General features: G+C 41.2%; 1 protein-coding gene across 1 annotated transcript; it reads left to right on the top strand.

The window, feature by feature from the left end:
• Nucleotides 1-943: 943 nt before the first annotated feature.
• Nucleotides 944-19,166, top strand: SLC45A2 (solute carrier family 45 member 2). Its single transcript, XM_056513330.1, has 7 exons — nt 944-1,382; nt 2,352-2,528; nt 5,893-6,218; nt 9,952-10,095; nt 11,250-11,373; nt 12,203-12,411; nt 16,310-19,166. Exons 1-7 carry the CDS (start codon nt 944-946, stop codon nt 16,526-16,528), a joined length of 1,638 nt encoding a protein of 545 aa, XP_056369305.1. The 3' UTR covers nt 16,529-19,166.
• Nucleotides 19,167-19,551: the final 385 nt, after the last annotated feature.

Raw genomic sequence — 19,551 nt, forward strand, 5'->3', positions numbered from 1 at the left:
GCACGTGAAGTTTCCAGATGATAATCTGGTCTAGTGTAAGTTGCTTATACATTGTTGTTGTAGGAGTTGCAAGTTTCTTAGTCCCAGATACATCTGATCATGATGGAGAAAAACCAGCATTGTCAAATGTGACGTCCATCATGGATAAGTTTTGAAACAAAAATTACTGATGTAAATTTAAAACCTCATGTTGCTTCAGGATAGGTTGGATCAGCTGCCTCACTCAGGTGGCTAACCTGAAAGGTACAGTTTGAGTAAGGTCACTACAGGTTTCTTTTAAAGTCTTTCCCTGGCAAGTAAGACTGTTTAAAAAACTCTAAGTAATTCTGATATTCTTTGTTTTCAGAAACCAAGAAATAATCAGCTCTTTTAAGGCACATACAGAAAACTACTCATCAGTTGCTGCTTGACAGATTTCTGTCGAGCTTTATGTCTGCCTCTAATGCTCAACAGCAATGGGTAGGTTCACTTACTCATCCTTACGAGGTGCATTGAAATCCTTTTCTGGATTTTTCCTCCCAGGTTAGTCAGCAGGGAATCGTGTGATGCTCATGTTTGCTGAATGGAAAGAGGAGAATAGGTTCCTGGTGTCACTGCCGTTTTACAGCAATGTCTTACAACAAGAGGAACAGTTTTGTGTCAGGCTAATCCTGCTGCCAGACCATGTGATGTATGTTCCCATTATATGTGTGCTTCATGCGTAAACAGTAATTCCTCAGTTGTGGATAGTCGGGAGCAGTGCAGACGCCCAAAAGCTCAGATCTGCTAATATGAACACACCATTCCCCGCCCCCTTCCTGGCATAACTTGTGATCGCAGAGCCATGAAAGTATGTGAGTCCCTCCCCCAGCACAGACCGATCCCACCCGGCATATGATCTGGGCCCCATGTCAGCCCGAGCAGGCAGCACCAGCTCGCCACGGCACCGCTCGCAGCCGGAGCCATGACCTTGGCAGAAGAGATCTTCCACAGGGCTCTGCCCCCCACCCCTGGAGAGCCCAAGGCCGACACGGATGGCACCAGCGAGAAGGAGGAAGCTCCGGGGCAGGCAGTGATGAGGACTGGAGCAGCGGTGCCAAGGAGGCGAGCGGTGGGCAGGCTGGTCATGCACAGCATGGCCATGTTCGGCCGGGAGTTCTGCTATGCCGTGGAGGCCGCCTTTGTCACGCCGGTGCTGCTCAGTGTAGGGCTGCCCAAGAACCTCTACAGCCTCGTGTGGCTCATCAGCCCTATCCTGGGCTTCGTGCTGCAGCCCGTGGTAGGTTCAGCCAGTGATCACTGCGCCTGTAGCTGGGGCAGGAGGCGACCTTACATTCTGGGTCTGGGCATCATTATGCTGTTAGGCATGGCTTTGTACCTCAATGGGGACGTGATGATCTCAGGTGAGTGGGGGTATGCACTGTGCTGACAGACAAAACTCATCCTAGCCTTTCAAATCAGAAAAAGGAGAGGGGTTCCCCTTTTCCTTCTTAAAACGCACTGTTAAAGTTTGGTATCATGTGACTCGGGGGCACTGAAGGAGCTGGGGAGCACTGTAATCTTTGTGTACATTCAATCCTAACACTGCATGTTATGTACCCTGTATAGTGTTCTGTACTCTGTGCGTGTGATTGCAGTCTGTTGTATGTTACTTTGGTTGCCTGATAAGCTCCTACAGGTAAAGATTTGCTTAGGCCGTAGAAGCTTTCATGAGCTAAGATCTACCTTGTAGATTAGTATTCAAAACAGTTCTCTTTAATTACTGCAGCACTGGCTTGACTCGGGACTGTGTTGTGCTGTTGAGAAACGAAAGTCCTTAACTGCTTGGAAATCCTATTGGAAAGTCAACCAGGAGTGACATCCCTATTGTTACATTTTATCTTGGGATGTAGCTTCTTAAAGTCTTCATAGAAAGTTGTTGCTGACTAGGCAGATGGGGGAAGTGTGTGTTTTATGGATTGATTTTTTTCTCTTCCTCGATATTATTGATGTTGAAAATACTTGATTTCATTGACCCAGAAAGAGATGTTGCAGTCAACTTTTGATTGACTAAAACAATATAAGGTGGGACAAAGAGAGTGAACTAAAAGTATTACAAAATGCCTGTGTTAGGCTACCAGAGCATGCCTTGAAGGTGTAGAGGAATAGAGATGCTCTTGGTCTTGGAGCTTTAAGCATTCTGAGCATGTGCTGAGTCAAGGCACTAAGTTATCCTAGACTCAGCTCTCCTGCTTCTCTGATGAGATTCTGGTGTCACTGGACTCTCTTGCATAACCAGTCATTTAGATTTTGAGGTATCAGGAAAGACTAAATGTGGTTTTGCAGAGCATGGCACTGTTGCTGTCAGAATGAGGGTGTTTTTCTTTTTTTAGCTTTCATCGATGAGAGAGACAAGCAGCGGACGTGGGCAATAGTCATTACCATGCTGGGAGTAGTACTTTTTGATTTTGCAGCTGATTTTATTGATGGTCCCATCAAAGCGTATTTATTTGATGTCTGCTGTCATCAGGATAAAGAGAAGGGTCTGCATTACCACGCTCTCTTTACAGGTACACTGATCCCTTCTTTTCCTCCCTGCCTCTCAAAGGAGGGGAGGGTAATTGCATGGATTTTATCCTCATTGTGTTTCTAATCTTGAATGAACTGATCATCTGATCCTGCACTTCAGTCACGAGACTTTTGTTGCTGGGTTTCACTACTCCAGAGAACAGCAACTTGTGACTGCTGCTACAAGTATTCTGAAGAAAGCTGCAGGCACAAACAATTACAGCAACACAGATATTATTTAAGAGTGGCTAGTTATTTTAAAAAGTGAAGTAGTGTTTGTTCAGTCTGTTTTGGTTTTTTTTCAAGTTTTTGCTGAGGCAAGAATTATTGGATGTAGCTTGTTTCATTGCTCTTAAAAATAATATTTTTGACTTGTCATGTGACATAGAACAAGAGCTGCACAAACCAATTGATTTCCATTCTTCAGCAGTGCTCCAGTATGTGCTGTATAGAAACAGGAGTTCTGTGTAAAATTCAGAAATTCACAGCTCACATGAAATAGATCCAAGTGGATCACCAAGTGGATCAGTGGTTCAAGTTCCTGCAAATGAAGTTAACAGCTTCACTTGCCTTTGTATATTTTTGGAATGTTTCCGAGTTGCAGAAGGACACAAAGGTGTTGGAACAAGTCCAAAGAAGGGCCACAAAGTTGATAAGGGGGCTGGAGCACATCTCCTATGAAGCCAGGCTGGGGAAGCTGGGGCTGTTCAGCCTGGTGAAGAGAAGGTTGTGTGGAGAACTCAGGATCTCTAGTGTCTGAAGGGGGGCCACAGGGAAGCTGGAGAGGGACTCTTCTTTAGGGAGATGAGGGGAAATTTACGCTGTATGTTAGAAAGAAATTCTTCCCTGTGAGGGTGATAAGACACTGGAATAAGTTGCCCAGGGAGGTTATGGATGGCCAGCCCTGTCAGTGTTCCAGGCCAGGCTGGATAAGGCCTTGAGCAGCCTGGTCCAGTGGGAAGTGTCCCTGCCAATGGCAGGGTGGGTGGGACTGGATGGTCTCTGAGGTCCATTCCAACCCCTGAACATTGATTCAATGAAATCGTCTGTACAATGTGAGCCTTGTGTTGAGGAAATGCACAAAGAAAACACGGAGGACACCTAAGGCTGTGTACTTGTGAAGTGACCCAGGGGGAACGTCCTGCCATGCCTGAGATTAGTCCCTGTGAAAGCACTGGACAAAAAGCAGACTACATGAGAAGTCGTGCAATCTTTGTTACAGCAGATTTTTGTGGCTGCTGAGCCCCCACCAGGAGCAGAGACATGTAGACTCAGTAGCAGTTATTGAGTTCAAGGAAGGGGTGTAGTAGCTACTGACAACAGACCAGTTTGGGACACATGGAATACCTGTGTCCAGGAAAACAGATTGTAAGGGAAGCTTAAAACCACATGGGAATGAAATCTGCATTATCCAGTAGACACTGACAGATAAAATGTTAAAGAATCACTTGTTTGGACAGAGAGAGGAGTGAGTCTCTGTATATTCAGCACAGCTCTGTTGCAATTTTTTATTTGGATGATACAAGAAGTCTCCTAGTTTGAAGCTAAAGATTTAGCTGATTCAGTGTATTGAGCTGTGAAAAGGGATGTGGGACAAATAACATGGAATAAGACTGGGGCAGAGTGCATGACTTGGTCCAGCATCCTGTGCTCTCCACAGCAAGTTCATCAATACCTTAACCTTTCCTAACTGAAAGTTCTCTGGTCTGGTGTTGAAATCCTCTCTTGATTGGAGTTCTATAATTTCCCAAGGCAGTATTCTCCAGCGATTTACTGGCCTTGGTGTTAGTTTTCCCCAAATTGTAATATTAATATCCATTCCCTACAGTTTATATTTATAATTCCCTGTTTTATCCCTATTAGACACAGACAGCAATCTTCCTTTTTATCTTCCAGTTTCTGTTCTAGATATTATTTCTTTTTCCCACTTTAATTCCTTCCTTCCTTTTATACTTAATATTTTGTACTTAAGATTTTACTTAAGTATATAATTAAGTATTATGCTTTATTATATACTTAAGATTTTACTCACCAGTTTGCCTTCAGTTTAGGGTTTGAATATGAAACTTGATAGCTTTGTAGTTATGAAACCCATGGCCACTTACTCAAGTGGAAGAAAGAGTGCACATACACAGCAACTCAATATTCAGGTTGCATTCCAATATGATGATGCTTCTTTTTCAAAATTGCATGCAAAGACATCCTCAAATGTCAAACATTCTCTGCAAACATACACTAAAAATGTGCTGTGTAGATTTTCTTAAAAAAATTATTAATAGCATAATTGTTTTTTGTGAGAACAAGCAAGGATACAGTCCCCTGTGAAATGCCATAGGACACAATGAAGGAGGGCCATGATCAGACCCAGGTCAAAGAAGGTACAGAAAGCCCAGAATGAAATCAAAATCCCATGTTTTGTTGGGGAAGCAAGTGCAGGTGCTCAGTTTTTGTTAGATGTGGGGCTTTGCTGTACACTGTTATCAGTTCTCCTAAGCAGAAGGGTAGAAATGCTTCCAAGTTCTTGGAAAGTGCCTCTTTTGTGGAACTCCCAACCATCCATTCCCAGAGCCACCTGGTTAACAAGGTGTCAGGACTCTAAAAAAGTGCCACCCCTACCAGAGCTCTGTACTGGATGTAACAGAGGTCACGTTCCTGTGCATCTCTGTGTGCTGTTGTAACAGAGAAGAAATTGTAAAAAAGCCAAACCAACTGAAAACTGTGTTTATTAGCTTCAAGGCACAAAGTAGCATTCTCTTTTCACCCTTTAGTCTGCCTCTTCTGAGAAAATTACTAAATGGGATTCTGTTCTTTTTTGTTTTATTTTCCAAGTGGTGTGGTACTTGGATTTAAGTACAAAACGATGCCTTTGGATTTATTTCCTTTTTAAAAAAATTCACATGGAGGCAATATTTCTGTTTGGACTAAGCTAAATAAAATACATTTTACAATCTATCTAAACTATAGATAGTCTCAATATAATTTTAAAATTTTTCTGTGAAAATAAAAAAAAAACCACATAAATTTTTGTAGGATTTTATTTAGTTTTACTTGTATTACTTACCATTTCAAAGAAAATAGAGCTTCAAAGAGTCAAAAAACAAAGAGATGGAGCCTATGTTGCTGTTCAGGCAATTTCTGGAGTGCTCTGCCTGACAGATCTGAGATTTTTCAAGAGATGTTTTAGTAACTGCTCATGTATGTGATTAACTCCATATTCCTATTTCTTGTGATAAATATCTGAAGAGTGATTATTCCATCATTTCTAGAGGGCATCTCAAATTCAGGATATTATGTACTCTTTGTGTATTTTATCAATGCCAGTAGACTTTTTTTTTCATTGTTGTTTTTTTTTTCCCACCACTGTAGGTTTGGGAGGAGCCCTGGGTTACCTTACAGGAGCTATGGATTGGGGTCAAACTATACTAGGATATACCTTGGCATCAGAATTCCAGGTGATTTTCTTCTTCGCAGCCTTGGTTTTCATAATCTGCCTTACCGTACATCTGTGCAGCATTCCTGAAGTCCCACTCAGATACAAAAACGAAGAGGCAAAGTTCTTGTTGGAAGCGACTGAACCCCATAAATACAGCTCCATAGAGGAGGAAATTAAGAATGGTTACTTAAAATCAGTGTGTGCCGAAGCAAAGGCTGCAGCCAAGCCAGGGAAATGCGCGGCTGCGTCACGCACAGAGGTGAGTGCAGAGATGATTTCATAGGACCTATTTTGCATCCTTGGAGACCCCTTAATTAGCTCATGCTGATTGTTTGTAGTGGAGTCCTTTCACACACACAGAAAAGAGCCCTCCACCAGGCTACAGAGACAGGAGAAAGCCTGCTTGCTTTTTTTCTTTTTTTTTTTTTTTTTTTTTTCACTTTTTTTTCTTCAGGAAGTATTGCCAGCAATAGGGATAAGACAAGCTAGTTCTGATGCTTTGATCCATTGGCAGGGATGAGGGAGAACCTGGTGCAGTTTTCTGGTCAATGTCAGTCTCTTCATATCCTCCTCATGTAAATTTTGTAAATAGGATCTACTTTGTCCTATAGTTGTGATATAATTCACATAAAATTGTGGACAAAGACTGCAGACTGTTAATCTCTGGTGTAGGTCTCTAATTCTCACCAAAGTCCACAAGATTTTGTACATATTACATGTGAAATGTATGTAGTAAACATTTGGGTTTTCTGCCACTCAACATTTCATTGAGCACTGATGCTTTAAAATTGCTGCTTGTGCAGCAGTGCTACCTTGCTACCAGAATTTAAGTTTTATTCTGAGTGAGATTGTAGCTGTGCCTTTGTCAAAATTTTGAGATGCAAGAGAACAGTACTTTTAAATCCTCACTGAACTTTTTTTCTCTGATGCATTTTTGTGAGAGATTTCTTCAAACTAAGGCATCTTGGAAGATATGAATCTACCAGAAAAATATCTGGGGAGCCCACTTCTAGAATGGTCTTGGGAACAGGTGATCGTTTGCTTGATGACTTTTAGTGCTAGAAATCCTCATGGCTGTCTCATGGTACCCTGCATAAGCAAGGTATAACACAATAGTGGTGACACAATTGCTTCTCATTTTAATTCCACCTTTGATTCCTTGGAATTATGCATATCCCTCCATGAGACAAAGGTTTCATGAATCAGGTAAAATGTACTAAGCATGTGCAAGTGGTTGTAAGTAAGAAAGCAATATTCTTGTTTAATCTGTAAATTAAAGGGATTTATTATCTTTTACTGTTTGTAATTTGTTTTGTGATAGCACTTGGTATTTCTAAACGGATGAAAAATATTATTACACCAGATGCAAGTCTTATGAAATGAGCATTGCCTGGTGAGAATGCCAGGCAAACACAGAGTGGGGCAGACAGCAAGGCAAGAGCTGTGGGGAGAATCTGACATGAGCACTGTGATGCTGTCTGAGCATCCCCACTGCAGGCCAGCTTGAGCAGCCAGCCCTGCTCACTCTGAGCATCCTCCAGATTGTTAGAGATGCTGAGAGTCATCAATTGCTTGGACCATGTAGGCTCCAAAAAACAAGAAGACAAATGAGGATGAGAGAGTGATGCAGTGAAAGAGGGGGGAGCTGACTGTGGTTTGGGGTAGCCTCTGCCTTGGAGAGAAATAATTCCATGTCAGTAACATGAGTAACGTGGGGTTCTGTGTCTGAGACCAGAGGCTGTGGTGTCCACTGTGCCATTGCCCTCCTCCCTGCTAGGCTGGGCAGCCTTTTGGAGTCCCCCAGTCTTGTGTTTCTTTGATGTGCATTCTTTCTGTGTATGCATTCTAGACACTCACTGCTTTAATGATCTGTCTCCTGTGGCATATGTTTGCTGAGTTCATTCATTACCATAATCACTTCCTTGAAGAAATGGTTTGGCTTCCTGTTTTTCTCTCTCTCTCTCTCTTTTTTTTTTTTTTTTTTTTTTTTAATTGTGGGCATCATGGCTATATTTCTTCTAAATTAACAGCCTTTGCTCTCACATGGTCATAGCTAACATGATTATTTATGAGATTTGACCTGTTACACTATGAGCAGACACCCAAAACAATTGGCCTTGCAGTCTTCTGAATGGTGCCAAATTATTCAGGGTTCACTGCCATAAAACCCCAGTCATATTGCTTCCTCTGTATTCTTATCATCTTATGCTCTGAGTTGTAGTGATTTTGTAGAGACTATTTGGTATTGTGAGCTTTTGAAGGATGAAGTACTTAAACAGAGCCAAATTTCAGCACATTATTTAAATTAGCATGCAGTTTGTGTGTTGGTATGTTTTGAATGTGTGCATTAAACATTTTTGATTTTCATTTCCACTCTCCAGAATATCTAAATAGAAAGAAAACATTTCTATCAAGCTATCAAATTATTGTTTGTAATCACTGCAATGTCCTTTGTAATTCCATGACCTTATCTTAAAACTTTGATTGGAAAGGCTATTTTAAAAAGCAGTGTGGAAGAATTACAAACTAAATTAAACCAAGTCAAACGATAGTAATTATCCTTGAAATAACACTAACGAGTCAATCTGGAATTTGTTTGTTTTCTTTTTATAATTGTAGAAGAATATAAAGCTTACCCTGTTTAAAAAAAGACAATGATGCCAAGGGAAATTCCAAGGGATTTGGACAATATAAAGTCCAAGGTGGAAGTCAGCAACTTGAATTTTGGCATTCCTATGAGGATTAAAAGCCTCACACTGAAGCAAACTATTTTCTAACTTTATATGTGGTGATTATTCATAGAGTAGCTTGCAGCATAGCCAAGTTCAAAGGAAAGCAGAATTGTGAAAAGTAAGTACAACACTGAAGGAAGAAAGGAAAAAATGACATCTTACAGAAGACTGAAGACAAGATCCAGTCCAGGAATTTCCAGTGATTAGCATAACTGTTATTCCACATTTCATAACATAAATCTTCCCTAACCACATCTCCCAACACTGTTGTCTCCAAACATTATGAGAGAAAATTGGAAGTTTTCATCATGCACAGTTAAAATAGTGTGTTCTTTTTTTGTTTAAAAGCAGTGACCCATGCAGGAGCTTTAATTCGGAATGAATTTTGTGTGAAAATATCTGATATCAAGCTCGCCTACAGTAGTTTAAAAAAAAAAAAAAAAAGAAGTAATACAAATTATCTGGTAAATGTAACTGGAAAAGAAACTGAGAGTTTTGGTGCACAGGACTGAGACAAGGGGGGAGATAACACAGGGCATTAAGGTTGTGAGAAAATGTGATTTTCCTCATCAGTGAGATTTGTTACACGGCACCAATTAAGTTTTGATTGTGAGATATTTTTCCCATGGTATGAGGACTGAGATGAGATATTCAGATGCTGGAGCTCACATTCTCTGTGTGCTACTACAGCTTCTCCCTGCTTCAAGGACAGTGCACAGTGGAATCTCATGATATGCCTGAAGAAGTTTCCCAGGGAATTTAGCACATAGAATGGGAAGGGAATAAGGTCTCAGAAATACTCAGAAATCCACAATTTTAATTTTCAGGAAGTATTTTGTGCATTACTTTTTTCTGCAGTAGCTTTAAATTTTCAGTGTAAAGCTGATGGTCTCTATAAAGAAACAAGTTTTGTTTCTGGTTGTTTCTGTTGTTGGTTCATTGGGGTTTTTTTTAAAACTCTCTGAGTCTGCTTTGGCCGAAAATTTCCGTGTGATTCTACATGTAAATAATTGTCCTACTGATTATAACAGCAAGAAATGTTGCATTCCTGCTGGTATACTCCATCTCTTCTATAATTTCTGTAAATTTTGTAAGTTGAAGGAAACTCAGCACCCAAGCAACCCTTCCTAGCAAAAAAAGAAAATACTTTGGAAGTTTAGCAATGAAAAGATACTACTAAGGCCTTCTTCATTTACTGTCAGCTATTTCATTAACCTTCAGGACAATAATACTGTATTATTCTTGAATATTTCCTTTTAGCAAAAAAGGCAGATGACCCTTAAATCCCTCTTGAAGACACTTTCAAGCATGCCACCCCACTATCGCTATCTCTGTGTGAGCCACCTCTTTGGATGGATGGCTTTCATGTCCAACATGCTCTTCTTCACGGATTTCATGGGACAGGTAAAGCATAAAATCCTCTCCCTACTCCTTCCTTGTAGCATTTCCTTCTCCATCAACTAAATGAAATGGTGTTACAATCCTGAGGAAATGACACTGGTGTCAGAGCCATTTATATCTGGATGGTTCAACAATAGTTTTTTAAACCAGCTTGTTAAGGTCAGGCCCTGGTTCCAAGCCTGTTGAAACCCTTCAGTGTTTGTAAGGTTATCTGTGTCTAACTGTTCCAGATGAAGCTGGGAGCTGCTCCCAGATGGGCAGGTTTTCCAGCTGGGGCAGTGCTTGGATGCAGCTGGCCCTGTCCTGGCGTGTGTGCAGCAGTCACACAAAGTCCCCACCTGCACTGCAGCCCACCTGGCCTCAGGCTGTGCAGCTCTTTGCACACTGAGAGCTACTTGGTAGCAGAAGGTTTTATCTTCTTGCATTTGTCTGTCCTGAGTCCCTTTTCTCAGCAACTATTCACCTTCACAATGGCCAGTGGTGCCTTTTCCATGCCATTCCCAAGGACTGTGTGCCCTTGACAGTGATTCTTGCCCATATGGATGTGTCTGCCTCCTTTCTTCCAGAGTACTAATATGCTCCTGGCACAAATCTCTCACTGCCACTCCCTGCTCTTCTGTGGTTTCCACACAGTATTCCCATTTCCTTGCCTTTTTTGTCTCTGTATGCAAGGCAAGAGGCAGGGATTTTTTCCCTGCAGTATAGAAGAAACTGGAAGAAAAAGGTTTTGCTCGTCTAGAAAAGTAACTGAATAAGACCATAACTGTGTGGAAAAATGAATGTGTTGAGGTAAACCTGAAAGAGAAAATAGAAGGAAAAAAAAGTAGATAAATTAGGTAAAGAAAGGCTAAGGCAAGAAGGCAGAAGTGGAGAAAGTTATTTGGAATTTGGACCCCCCAAAGGATAAAAGAGCAAATGTGTCGATGCAAAGTAGACAGTCCAGGAAAAGGCAAAGGGTAATAAATGAGGCAGAGCCTGGGATGTGATAGTCCAGGATTTGTGAGTGTGAAACCTGGAGAATTACAAATGAGTGGTTAGGACAGTGCTCAACAGATTTCTTGGTGCTCCCTAGCAGGGATGGCCCTGTGCCCTTGAGGAGGAGGCATTCCCTACATGCAGCCATCCCTGCCTCCTGTGACTGTCGTGGTCTCTTCCAGGTTGTGTACCACGGGAATCCTTATGCACCTCACAACTCCACGCTTTACCTCACCTACAAAACAGGGGTAGAGATGGGATGCTGGGGACTGTGCATCAATGCAATTGCTTCGTCAGTCTATTCTTGTAAGTACCCAGGAATGAGCTCCAACCCTGTGCTTGCCGTTTGCCATTGTTCAAAAACCATGAAGGGATGCCAAATTACCTGGATTCTTGTCTACATAAAAGCATTAAGAAATGTTACATTCTCAGCATTGTTAGAATCTTATATCTTAGCACAAACAGTTCCTGACCATATGATTAGGGTCACTTTGTGAGTAGGAGATTGTTCTGCGCATAAACTGACCCTGAACACTGAGGATCATTCAGAGATTAAATGGCACACCAAATTCTTAGGTGCTCTTTCACCTAGCAGTGCTGCTGCTGTAGGCTCTCGAAGGTGGCCTCTCCCCATTTGCATTCCCCATGCAGAAGGTCTTGCCAGAAGCTTGAATCTTGCTCTCCAAGATTATGTGTAAACATGCTAGCACAGCTCCCCAGGTAGATTTCACCATAACTCCTCCCAAGGATTAAAAAACTACTCATGATCCGAAAACTCAAACAAGTAACATTTTGGGGGTTGATCGGAGCATCTAAAAGAGGCTTGAGGGAAATGTTTTCACCTTTGGATCTTAACTGCAGGCATTCCTGTGTGGCCTTTCTGTGGGTGAACATCTATCCAGCACAAGTATCTCTGGTGCAGTGCAAGCTGCAGGTTGAGCACAGGGTGGTGTGAGCAAGTATTCTTTGGCAAGTTTATACCTACAATAATTTGAGGCAATTTCCAAAAATCACCAGCTTTACAAAATACAACCTTCATTTCATTTTACAAAATACAACCCCTTAAAAGGAACTCCTTGATAAAATGTGACCTGTTTTTTAAAATCTTACCAGCATTTTCACTTTCTTTTCACAGACTTGCAGAAAGTCCTTCTGCCATACATAGGATTAAAGGGACTTTATTTCATTGGATACCTACTTTTTGGACTGGGTACTGGATTAATAGGCTTGTTTCCCAATGTGTATTCCACTCTGGCTCTTTGTTCACTCTTTGGAGTCATGTCCAGCACACTGTACACAGTGCCATTCCACCTCATTGCAACGTACCACAGGGAAGAAGAAGAGGTGAGTGCAAAGTCTCAAGAAGCACTAAGTATATATCTGTCTGTGTCTGTTAACCTGTTTTGGGGGTTAACTGGACAGAAAAGAAGAAGCTTTTTAATTTTAATTTTGAAGTAGTAATGACACATATGAATGGGAAGTTTCTGACAGAGAGAGTTAACATCCCAGCTCCAAACTCTCCAAACAGGCCTTCAGTGAAACAGATAATTATTTATCATCACATCTGGAACAAAGCCAATCACAGCATGTGTTCAGGCAGTAAGCAGGTAACAGGGCTCCACTTGTGTTGTCTTCAAGTCCTACTTTCCTTATATCATTTCTTCCAGCCACGTTAGCAGAGGACTTGACTTCTGAGTGCCTGATGTTAATAACAAGCCTGTAAAGACTGTAAAAAAATTTAGTTAACTACAAGTGTTACAAAAGCTACTAAAATAAATTACATTCAAGTAGAAACAGCTTGATATAGTTCAGTATTAAATCATATACCACATTCTCGTTATCTTTCTAAATGTTTGTGGTTGGGTTTTTGTCCTCCACAGCCTCAAATCCTGCTTTCCAAGCAAAGTCTGGAAAAACTTGCACACCTTGCATCATGTTACTGGGCACAGCAGGATCTTCATGTATTGTAAAGTGTTGAGTTCTTTAATGGAAAAGTTCTCTCAAGTCTCTTAAGTCAGTCAAACAGCTGGAAACAAGAAAGATTAAAGAGAGTTGGAAAAAATTAGAAAGCTCTCATTATATCTTGGGACATCTGAAAAAATTGAAAAAGGCAATGTTGAGCCATTGGAAAACCACATAAAACATAGTTGAAAGCAGCACAGGGCTAGATCAAGTGCCAGACAACATGACCCACTGTTCTGTACAGCTGTCACCAGCACCCTCTGAAAGATGAACACAACAAAACTCTTCAATTACTCTACTTTATGATAGGGGGATGTCTTAAAGTGATTAAATATTTCATATCTATGATTCCTAATTTTTCAGCTCATTTCTTTGCTCCCCCTAACAGAGAATAATCATAATGTTTTATAAACACAAAAGAAAAGACTGGGAATGACCCCAGGTTAGTGTGAGATCTCAATTCTAAACTCAGGTCAGCCAACTCAGAGAGGAGAAGTGAATGCAAATTTTTATCTGTTCCAAGACAGAAGTGAAATAAAATATGCTAAAGCTGTGTGAACTTTACACTTTGTAGGCCAATATATACATGTGTTAATTGTAAAACAACCATTTTTTTTTCTTGTTTGGTGCATGGTACTTGCTATGACAGATGTTAAATGATATATAATTCTATGTTAGATTTTATGAGTATAATCTATGTTAGATTTTATATGATATATAATTCTAGGTTTAAATTTTAATTAACATTATTAATGGGTTGAGGTTTAGCTCAAGTCTTCTACTATGTACAAGACAGAAAAAAAAAATAAAGAGGAAACCTCAAGCACAAGGGTGAATTAATTTACAGATTCATGTATTTGTAGTCAGAGCTACTGCCACATAGGAACACTGGGAACAGCCCAGCAAAATAAATATAATTTATTTTAAAAAGTGCCTAAAACTGGGACTTTATCATTTCAGAACAAGGAGCAGATATTTTCCACCACTATGTGCTCTACCAAAATCATGTGCTGTGTTTTATAATGCTGCCATTTCAGCTCCTGTTCTGTGCTGCTGTTCCCTAGGATCCAAATTCAATTTTTTTTCTACTGGATTAGGAAGAGACTGTTAGTCTCCAGTACTTGTGAGCTTTGTGTAGCTCAAAGGCAATGTAATAGGGTTTGCAAAAAGCAAAAAGTCATCTTAATGGCTAAGATAATTTGGATACCAGAGCACCGTGGTGCAGCTGGCCTACAGTGTGGGAACTTCTTTCATTGCAATACAACCTCCTCCATTTAGCAGCCTATGCAGGAAGAAAATAAATGTGTAAATTACCACATAATTTCCCAATAAAACAGAGTAACTTCTTTCTGGAGGAAGGGACCCCCAGAGGTCACATAGATCAAGGAGAGCAACCTGGAGCAGTCTGCCCCAGATCTGGTTTCAATGATTCCAAGAAGGAGACTCCACAACTCCTCTAGTTAACCTGTTCCAGTAATCCATCAGCCTCACAGTGTGCTAGTATGCAGGGCTCTTGTATATAATAAACTAAAGATTTTGCTCTGCTATGTGTATCATAGCAGATACACTGATTAAAAATTATTATTAAAAGTAGTCCTCAGCAGTGTAGAAGAATCCTAGTCTGGATGCTTGTTTTCAGGTTGCTTTCATCCCCAACAATAAAAGTATTACATTTGTACTTTAGTACTGATTTCCTTTATGTGCTTTGAGCCATAACTTCAGTTGTAACTGCCTGTATGTGTGTGGCACACATCAGCACTGCTGTAAAGCCTTTGGACATGGTTCCTCACAACATCCTTCCCTCAAAAGTGGAAAGATGCATTTGATGAGTGGATTGTTAGATGGTTAAGAAAGTGGTTTTTCACAAGAAATAGTCACATCCAGAGGGTCGTGGTCAATGACGTAGAATCCAAAGGAGAATCAGTGACAAGTGGTGCCCTCAAGGCTTTGTATGGGCACCAGTGTGATTTAATATCTTCTTTAATGACATAGATGAAAAGATTGAGTGTACCCTCAGCAAATTTGCAGATGACACCAAGCTGAGGTGGTTTGACGCACCTGAAGGACAGGATGCCATCCAGGGGGACCTGGATCAGGAGTGGGCCCAGGGGAATCTGATGAGGTTTAACAGGGCCAAGTTCTGGTGCTGCACCTGGGTCAGATCAACCCCAGTATCAGCACAGGCTGGGCATGAACAGCCCCAGCCCAGCCCTGCCCAGAAGGACTTGGGGGTGCTGTGGGTGAGAGGCTGGACATGCCCCAGCCATGGCACTCACAGCCCAGAGAGCCAAACGTGTCCTGGGCTGCATCCAGAGCCCCGTGGGCAGCAGGGCAGGGAGGGGATTCTGCCCCTCTGCTCTGCTCTGTGAGACCCACCTGGAGCACTGCAGCCAGAGCTGGGGTCCCTGCACAGGAGGGACAGGGACCTGCTGGATTAAGTTTAGAAGAGAGACACAAAAATGGTCATTGGGCTGGAGCACCTCTGCTCTGAGGAAAGGCTGAGAGAATTGAGATTGTTCAGCCTGAAGAAGAGAAGGCTTCAGACTGACACAAGTGTGGCTTTCCAGTACCTGAAGGAAGCTTGCAAGAAAGAGGGAGAGGGACTTTTTCCAAGGGCACATAGTGATAGGACAAGTGAGAACAGCTTCAAACTTACAGAGAGTAAATTTAGATTAAGTATGAGGAAAAAATTCTTTACTGTGCAGGTGGTGAGGCACTGGATCAGGTTGTCCAGAGAAGTTCTGGATATCCCATCCCTAGAAGAGTTTAAGGCGAGGTTGGATGTACCTTTGAGCACCCTGGTTTAATGGGAAGTGTCCCTGCTCACAACAAGGGCAGTGGAACAAGATGATTTTTAAGATGCAACCATTCTGTGATTCTATGATGATTCTTTGATAATATGATAGTATGGCTCCTTCAGCCACGAGTCAAAGCTAAATTATCCATGATAGGATGACCTGCACTGTTAAATGTCAGTTTGATAGAGCTCAAATTGACCTGAACTTGAAAAAAATGTATCATTTTTCTGGTCAATTTTCAATTACTTCCTTAAGAGAAGGGATGGAGGGGAAAACTGCAGGTGAGAAAAACTGTACAATTTGTTGGAAGCTTGGAAAACACTCTGTTACTTGTGAAATCTCTGTGGTAACCTCTGTAGCCTCTGTGGTGCAAGGATGGGAGCAGCAAGCTATCGACCTGCTGCCCTGGGGGTGTAGCAATGCCTTGGCCAAGAGCTGCTGCTGACACTGCCCGTTCCTGGGGTTTGTTCTGTTCTCTGCAGAGCCTGAAGCTGCAGGAGGGGGAGCAAGCAGGGGAGCGAGGCAAGGGCATCGACTGTGCCGCTCTGACCTGCATGGTGCAGCTGGCCCAGATCATCCTGGGCGTGGGGCTGGGGCTGCTGGTGAGTGCCGCTGGCAGCGCCGTCACCGTGATCTCGGCCTCCACCGTGGCGCTCGTCGGCTGCTGCTTCGTGGCTTTCTGCGTTCGCTACGTGGACTAGGACTGCGAGAAGAGGAGCAGCTGGAAGAAATCTCCCCAGGGGAGCGTTTCCTTTCTGTTTTCTTTACCAGTGGCACTGGTGCTGTTGCTGCGCTGACGCTGCTGGCACGTCACCCTCTCTTACCTCCTTGGATCTGTTGCAATTCCAGAGCTTTATGAAGTGGAGACCTGATAAAATCGGTTGCCTCAGACAAACATCCCCGCACACCCCCACAGTGTGTGCACATGCTGTGACATGTGATGGTGTATGTGGCCACATATTCTGATGCTCTACACCAGGAGTCATTATGAAACTCCTCATTACCAATTTGTGGAAGTTAATGGATGAAGATTGTGATAAATTGGAGTAATATAAAAGAACAGAGTTAGGAAGAAGGCTTTTATTTATCTTGTTTTTCAAGTGTCTTAAGTTGGGAGCTGTTCCCTCCAATAGTCAAAAGCTGAAGGAGACTCAATCAGGTGTCAGGGGCCATGCAGGGTGCAGTTCTATTATGATTAGTGGTACTACTAAATGGGATCAGTTATTACCAGCTACTGTCAAAAGCAGATTTGAGTGTGAAAAATGACTGAAATATAAAAAAAATTGAAGCCTATTGTTTAAAAACATTACTGTAAAGTAATTATTTTGTACTGGATTGGGCTGCTTCTGTATAAATGAAGTGAAAGTACTGGTTGAGCTTGTCAGGAAAGTCTGCCTAAGCCTGCTTTGCAAATCCATGTGTAGGTACCTAAAAATCTACGAGAAACAGCTGCCATTTCTCCCTTCTTTAAAAAATGACCTCTCAGTTCTGATGCTGTAATTGAAAAAATAAACTTAGCCAACATAAGAATTTGACAGCTGGTTGACCACATAAATATTGTTTATTTGGATATGACAGCATTTACCTTAAAGCAGCATCTCTCTTCTCTGTTTCCTTCACTCTTTGACTGAAATGGCATTTTCTCTTTCCAGAATATTGTAAATAAATTCAGTTCTGCAAAGCACTATCAGGAATTATTGTACAGTAAATACATAAGCCCAGTTATTTGTATTTAATTGCATATGAAGTTTCATTCTTATTTTTACTATACTGACAGAATTTTGAAAACCTATTTGCCAAAGCAATATTCTGTATTTAAGCTGTGCTTCCTCTGTCCTGAAAACTGTCATATCCATCCACTATGTTATATGTTAAGCCATACGAAGCCATCTGCTAATGCAATATTGTTAATGAACATTGAGACCCTATGGGCAAGTATGGTGTTTATGGTTGTTTTTGTACTTAATGTTGCACATGTGTAATCAACACTGTTCAGAGAAATGCGGTGTTGAGCTTATCAGCCCTTAGAAACTCTGCAAGACACAAACTGACAGCAACAAAAATAAAGTTACATTTGAGCATCAAGTGCCTCTGCAGAGATGCATCAGCTTCATCCTTTTTCTGTGTTTTCAAGAGTAGATTGAGTCACATATTCTCAGGAAAACCAATTTTCCCTTAGGTAAATTCTTACTAATTTTAACAAGCCTGTGGGAGCCTCAGATACCTTTTCTTGATGATGAATTTGCCTCCACTCCCAAAAGGGGCTCAGAGCATGGCAAACCTCACTACAGCATCTGCATCCTGCCTTTTGAAAAGAACACGTTTTATGGTTTCTTTTGGTTTGTGGCTCTTCATTTCACACCCATGAAAAAGAAAACCTGGGAGAACAGAGCCTCTGGACTGTGTTTGAAACTGTTTGCAGGCACTGAGCTGGCTGGAGCATGAGAGTCTCAACCAGAACAAACAAGAGGAAGCCAGAAAATGAAGGATTGTTGTCTTACCAATTAGCTTTATGTCATCATTAACTCACTTCCATTAACTCCTTATGTCCTGGGAGGACGAATTTTCAAGGGAAGAGCAAGGCACCTATGGAGCCATAAAGAACAGATAAAGGAGGAGATGATCTGGTTTTGTAGGACTGCACCACATAAACCTGTGCACCAGAAGCTGGGGTCATAAAGCTCTGATTCCACTGTGAGGCTGCAAAAGAAATTTTGCAATGTTTACCTATGTCTTTGTCAACATTTTCTTTGAAGTTTAGCACTATTAGAACATTAACATTTAAATGGTCAATGTTATCCCTGCCCTGTTACAAAAATGGGCACTGGCATTGATTCAGGCCCACAAAGGGACCACAGATCTGTGGCAATCTGAGAAAGGTTCTGAACCTGCAGAGAAGAGCCCATCATGGATATCAGTGCTTTTATTTACAGATTTATTCAGAGAAAATTGTTTCAGGAACTCATATTATCATTTCTCGTGGTCTTTGCCTTTAATACTCACTGTGTGCTACAGAAGACAGAAACATTAAAGTCATCTGTTCTCTGGAAATCTCTATAAAAACATCCTATATTGTACCCAGGACTTCAAAAGAGTATCTTTATCAGCCTTTCTTAGAAATAGCAAACTGACAAAAAAAGTATATACAATTTGGAAAACAGTGTCTAAACAAATAAACAAAAGAATGATGGTGCTCATTCTGTAATTGAAAATGTATCTCAAGTGTTACTGAAAACAATATAAAATGTTACTAACTCATAAAAGGGGATAAATAAGTATTTCTTTTAGCTATAGAAATATTACTAATGTATGTTACTAATATAATATATTACTATTATGTGAAAGGGGATAAAATATTTATTTCAGCAAAAGAAATGCTAAAATTTTTAAAATGTTGAAGGCATTGAAAGATAGTACTGTAATGCTATTAATTTAAGAAGTTCCACCTCTTCTGTGCTTTTACATTAGTTCTGGACTTGAGCCATCAATATAATTTACTGTACTTAACATCGACTGTATAGCAATGATGTGAGTAAAAAGTTACAAGTACCCTGTGCCTGATCTTTCTCATCTGGTTTTATTTCCATATACATAAAATCAAATAAATAAAGATCCTCTCTGTATCACGTTTATGCAAATTATACACTTACACAACGCACACAGAACCACAGAATGGGTTGGGCTGGAAGGGCCCACACTGGGTCGTCTGGCCCAGCCTCCCTGC

This window comes from Oenanthe melanoleuca, chromosome Z (assembly GCF_029582105.1).
Source record: "Oenanthe melanoleuca isolate GR-GAL-2019-014 chromosome Z, OMel1.0, whole genome shotgun sequence".
Taxonomy (NCBI): Eukaryota; Metazoa; Chordata; class Aves; order Passeriformes; family Muscicapidae; genus Oenanthe; species Oenanthe melanoleuca.